A 6,324-nucleotide genomic window follows, 5' to 3' on the forward strand; every position below is an offset into this window, starting at 1 on the left:
TAGAAATACTTTTGTTGACGTATTGCACGTGGGTCGTGTGCCCGAGCTACGGGTAATTATAGACCAATGAAGAGTTATATTTTGTTAATTTTAGGACACTTATATATACATATATTTTACTAGACCGGAGGCTTGAGACCTGGGCCTCAAACGAGACTGGGACTGAAGACTCGAGAGTTGACTGGGACTTTGAGGTCTTGCAGCCGGACGCCATTTATTATTGTGTTACTCAGTATTATACCGATAACTTTTCAAACCTTTTCAACCCTTGCCTGCAATTTACGAGCACGCAGCAGTAAGCGGTAATATTTTAAATATTGCGGACATATTTTACACAATAACTCTTCGACTTTTACATATTTCTTGTATATATGTGTACTGGGATTATTCTTTGACGATCTACTGACATCCAGCCCATGGTTAAATGATTATTTATGGTCTTTATGTTTGCAGAGAAATTTATTATGGAAAATTAACAAGAGTTTTTGGGAAATTTAAATAATTTGAAAATTTTTATCACTTGAAATTTAAATTGCGGGTGAACTATCGAGTTTTGGTAAAAAAGGAATGAAAGCTTTTTTGTAGAGAATTTAATTTCCTAGAAAAATGCACTGATATAATTTTATTGTATCTTTGATAGTTTAGTCGGAATTTGGATTTCAAGTTTTTTATTTTGAGATCTGAATTTTTTGAATTTTATTGGAGACTTTAAATTAGAAATTTTTGATAAACTATTGGGTTTAGGGAAAAATTGTAAGAGAGCTTTTTTGTAGAGGATAAAATTTGCAACAAATTTTTAAGGAAACGTTTTTGCGGATCTTTGATAGTTTAGATACAATTTTGAGTCAAAGGTTAAAAATATAAAATTATAAATAAGAATATTTTCAAAATTTATTGAAGTATATTTTTTATTGAATTGTTTTGTTGGAATACAATTTATATATCATTATATATACTCAAAATATATATCGTAAGTATGCGAATTAATTTTTAAGCAGTTATAAATTATTTCTTGCTAATCCATGTAACTTTCGGGGACATGTGATCTGTAACAATAAAATTTATTTTTCTCAATTATCGATAATTTTTTATTTTTTTTTTTTTTTTTCTATGAAATAGATCCCATAGAATTTCCGTAATTTAAATTCCAAAGGGTAAAATAAGCAGAGCGTAAATATTTAACGACGTATTAATTACTTACTTGGTTTACATCTATGTCTTGTGTACTCAGTAGCATCTTTTCCGCAAGTACATACTCCGTTTTCACAAGTTGCACCCTGAACTTTCGAACATTGGAAAGAATCGTTACAACTGCTGCCGAGTAATCCTTTAATTTACAGAAAAATAAACGAGTAAGTAAATGAAATATAACTTGAAAAAAATTTTTAATTCGTAAAAGGGAATAATTACCGTCACCACCACAACGAGACAAGGGTTCAGATACTGAAGCAAAACAGCGATCGAATTTATTACAACATGGCTTAATAACTTCTGATCCTATTCGATGGCACTATTAACAAAAAAAAATAATAAGTAACAATTAATAATATTAATAATAATAATAATAATAATAATAATAATAATAATAATAATAATAATAATAATAATAATAATAGTAATAATAATAATGATAATAATAATAATAATAATAATAATAATAATAATAATAATAATAATAATAATAATAATAATAATAATAATAATAATAATAATAATAATAATAATAATAATAATAATAATAATAATAATAATAATAATAATAATAATAATAATAAGAAGAATAATAATAATAATAATAATAATAGTAATAATAATAATAATGATAATAATAATAATAATAATAATCGTGTTCATTTAGCGTATTGCTAGTTAAATACATTAATTTTTTACAACTATAGAGACATTTGAATAACATAGTTTTAAAAATGAGCTTTTACATATTGTTTCAATGTTCTTCTAAAACTTAATAAATTTTTCTCTTGTTTAACGTTCTCAGGACGACTATTATACCAATTGCACCCTATATACAGTATACTTTTCTGAGCTGTATTAGGTCTCGTATGTTTTACATTAATACAATTGACGTCCAACCTAAGGCATCTAACATATCTCGTATAGGGGAGGGTAGGGCAGAGCGGCCCCCCTCAAATTTTGATCAAAAAAATATTTTTTTTTTTTTCGACTAATATGTTTGCGCATTTTTACCCCTATGCATGACATTTGGGGCAAAATGAACAAGCCCAAAATTTTGAAAAAATGATTTTTTCATATTTTTATCGTCAAATTAAAAAAAAATGATTATAATTCCACATTTTTAGCCCTACGCATAACACCTGGGGCAAAATGGACCAGCCGAAACTTCCGAAAAAATTATTTTTTCATATTTTTCGGCCGTTTCTCTATGTAAGAGGCAAATTTGCTCACTAAAAATTTATAAAAATAAATTTTTTTTTTTAGTTGATAAATTTTTGAAATAAAGTAAAACTATAGAATTGTTTTTTTTTTTTTTATTAAATAACAATTATTAATTAAGGTAATCGAGAGTGAACGATTTATTACACCTTAAAAAAATTTTTTCGAGTAATATAAAACCAAAAATAGTTGTCAAGAGAAAGAAATACATTCTTAATGATGAAAACAATTTAAAAAAAAAAAAAAACGAAAAAAAAAAATGTTTTATCATTTTTTGTAGGGGCGGCCCCCCTACAAAAAAAATTTTTTTTTTCAGAATTTTGGCAATATTCCCATAAATTCGTTCGGAATAGGACAAAAGTAAAGTGATTTTATGGTTGAAAGCCACAAAAAGTAATAATTGGCTTAGGGGGGCTGCTCTGCCCCACCATCCCCTACTAGTATATTTGCTTACACCAAGAATAATAATAATAATAATAATAATAATAAATACTTACGATTCCTGAAACCGGAACACAGCTTTGACTTTCGTCAGAAAAATTGAATGGATGAGCGGATATACAACTAACATAAATAGTTAGAAATATTCCAAGTGAAATTAAAATTTTGGATGCCATTTTTTTTTAAATTCACTAGAGAAAAAAAAATTTATTTTAATAATTAAAAATTTAATTTTATAATTATTTTATACATACCCAGTAGCTGATTGTGTGAATCGACAGGTGATTTTGTTGTGACACTCGGTGAAAAAAATGAGCTTATATATAGTCGAGAGGTTCCTAATCTATTGACGACGTGACTATGTTATCTATGAAACGTCAGCTTAAGATTTTTATATAAATACTACTTAGAATTACATATGTGGAAATATCTATTTCTTTAATTATAATTATTCATATCGAAGGTTGGTAAGGGGATGACGCACTTAATTAATTTTTTCCGTGTACGTTTTACTTATCATATGTTTCTTATAAGAACGCATTCGTTTCGAAATATATTTAATTAAAATCTGATGTAACCGTGACTATTTTTCACGCTACTGCTAAATAATGTTTTTTAGGTAAATTTCATGTAAATCTAGCTGTCAAATTTGTCCTTGTGGCGGATTTTTCAAAAAATTTTGTCATAATCTATCATAATTAGTCGAGTAGATCCCAAAACTATCATTGGTTCGAAAATTATATATGAGGGTGGGTAATTTCAGAGCAGCATTTTTTTTTCAAGTGCTTGGAAAAAATCAGTCATACGATTTCCAAAGGTGGAACTAGTGATGCGAAATGACGGTCATTTTTAACTTTGGTCAAATCACGAGCAATTGACGTCATTTTTTTTTTGGTCACAAAAATTTATGAGCATATTTTTTACTCTTTACGAAAATTCCTCTAAAAAAAAAAAACAAACCAACCTATTTCATATGCAACCTAGGGAAAGGGGGGGGGGGGGGGCAAAACGGGATAGGCCGGCAAAATGGGATACCCTCAAAATTTCGTCAAAATTTTTTTTTCTCGAAAAACTTTCGAAAATGGTCAAAAATGACATCTAGTATCATCTTACACTATTAAAAGCTAAAAAAAAACATTTTTATATTTTTTGCGAAAAGTATAATATTGGCGCCAATTTCAAATTTTGAAAAGAAATAACAAGGAAAAACTTCTTTAAAAATATGTTGAGAGTAAATTTTATTACTTACATCAATTTAGAAAGACATTATTACATCTATTTTATTCACTTGAAAAAAAAAAAAAAAAATTTACTTTTTTTTGGGGTATCCCATTTTGCCCGCAGAAAATAAAAATTTTTTTTCTGATGGCAGTCTAAAATTCGTTATATTTATTTCAAATAGAATTAAAATGAAGCCAATTTACGATATTTATGTCCCTAAAAACTAAATTTTTCGTTAAGTATCCCGTTTTGCCCCCCCTTCCCCTACATATTTTAAATATTCAAAACAAAATTGATCTAAAAATTCTGACGCTAATAAACAAATTTGGCTTGCTCAACTACTTAGATGAAAAATGACCGTCAAAATTTTCCGGTCATTTCTTGGTCAATTTTTTACACTCATTTCGCGGGAATCGCCATTAAATTCCAAAAATGACCGGCGATCATTTTTTTTAGTTGGTCAATTGACGTCAAATGACGAGCACGCTTTGCTTCACATCACTAGGTGGAACACAGCTTTGATTTTCTTCATAAAAATAATTAAATGGATGAGTGTATATAGGGGAGGGAGGGGCCAAAAAGAGTACTTAAAGAAATACTAAGTGTTCGGGGACGCAGATACACTAAATCTTTTTTTTTTTTCAATAATATTCAAATAAAATAAACAAAAATTTCAGTTACCGTTGAAAAAAAAAATTTTTCATTTCTGCAGACAAAGTGGAGTACCCCCTAAAAAAGGTAAAAAAAAAAAATTTCTGGATTTTAAACGAATTTGATTAAGTTTAATTTTTTTTTTGAGTAATTTACATGAAGAAAAATAATATTTTACATGTTTATTGGATACAAAAGAAGAAAAAAAATTTTTAATAGTTTTTATCATAAAACAAAAGTCATTAATATTTTTCAACTGACAATTGATTTTTGAAAAAGTTTACCAAAAAAAATTCAAAGTAACGCTTAATTATATTTACAGAAGTGATTTTGGAATGTTTAAAAACCATTTAAAATATAAAATTTTTCTTTATCAAATTTTGGGAGTACCCCGTTTTGCCTACCCTATCCCCTTTTGCCCCCCTTCCCTTATATTTACAAAAAAGATTTTGGAATGTTTCAAAACCATTTAAAATATCAATTTTTTTTTTTATAAAATTTTGGGGTACCCTAGCCCCTTTTGCTCCCCCCCTCTCCTATTCCAATCGAAATTAAAATTTTAGATGCCATTTAAAAAAAAACATTTACCTCAAAATCAATTAGAGAAAAAATTTTATGGATATTTCATTTATCAAAAATTTAATTTTACCACAATTACTTACGTATTACCCAGTAATTGTGTAAATCGTCAGGTAATTTATCGTGGTATCAATTAAAAATATGAGTTATATATAGTATAGATATTCCTAATCTTTTGTAGGTGTGTCCCTCAATAATCTAAAAAACCTATTAATCTTTAAATAATAACCGTGAGATATCGACTTTATTAATTACTATCGATAACAGCGACGACAATTATGAAGGGGGCGGGTGACGCACTTAAATACCAATTGCGTTAACGTGATACTTTTTTTTTTTTAATTAAAACACATTAAGTTAAAAAAATAGATTTAATTGGAATGTAATAAAAATTTTGTTTTTTCGATTTATTTTTACAAGTAAATTTTTTTTTTTTTTTTTTTAAACAAAATAAAAAAAAACCTTTCTCCCGAACCCTTAACTCGCTAACGGTTTATGATGAAGTGTTTATGACTTTAAAGAGCAAAAAATTTTCCACAATCCGTTTTTTTTCTCAATTGACTTTAGGGTTATTTTACAATTCAACTTGACCCTTCAGTGAGTCCGTTAAAAAAAACTCTTTTATATTTATTATTTATTTTTTTACTGCACTACCTCTTTTTAAAACCCTTCGCTTCTTCACTACCGTCTACCTCGCATATTTTCTTCACTATATATATATACTATTTTCAAATATATATAAATATATATATTGCCAGCTTTCTTTAACCCACAAGACTCCCGCAATAAAAAAGAGACCGGCAAAGGCTTAGTGGTATAAAGTCAACCCTAAAACTTTTTCCAAACTTCTTCTTCTTCTGCTGCTACTTCTTCAGAATCTTATCCGATATGAGAAAAAATTTTCAGACTTTACTTGTTTCCGGCAGCCATATAATAAATGAGGGGTTAAAATTGGTGTTTTAAAATAAAATTTTTACCGTTTTATAAATCCTTCAATTTGGGTCGACGTACCGTTATTAC

The 6,324-nt window shown here is 27.7% G+C and overlaps 1 protein-coding gene across 1 annotated transcript; it reads right to left on the bottom strand.

Moving 5' to 3' along the window:
* Positions 1 to 922: 922 nt before the first annotated feature.
* On the bottom strand, positions 923 to 3,175 carry LOC130665658 (uncharacterized). The gene is made up of 5 exons (XM_057466128.1): positions 3,108 to 3,175; positions 2,910 to 3,044; positions 1,411 to 1,510; positions 1,202 to 1,327; positions 923 to 1,046 (listed from the first exon to the last, which is right to left on the bottom strand). Exons 2-5 carry the CDS (start codon positions 3,027 to 3,029, stop codon positions 1,006 to 1,008), a joined length of 387 nt encoding a protein of 128 aa, XP_057322111.1. The 5' UTR covers positions 3,030 to 3,044; positions 3,108 to 3,175; the 3' UTR covers positions 923 to 1,005.
* Between the last annotated feature and the right edge of the window lie 3,149 nt (positions 3,176 to 6,324).

The sequence above is a fragment of the Microplitis mediator genome, chromosome 3 (assembly GCF_029852145.1).
Source record: "Microplitis mediator isolate UGA2020A chromosome 3, iyMicMedi2.1, whole genome shotgun sequence".
In the NCBI taxonomy this organism is placed as follows: domain Eukaryota; kingdom Metazoa; phylum Arthropoda; class Insecta; order Hymenoptera; family Braconidae; genus Microplitis; species Microplitis mediator.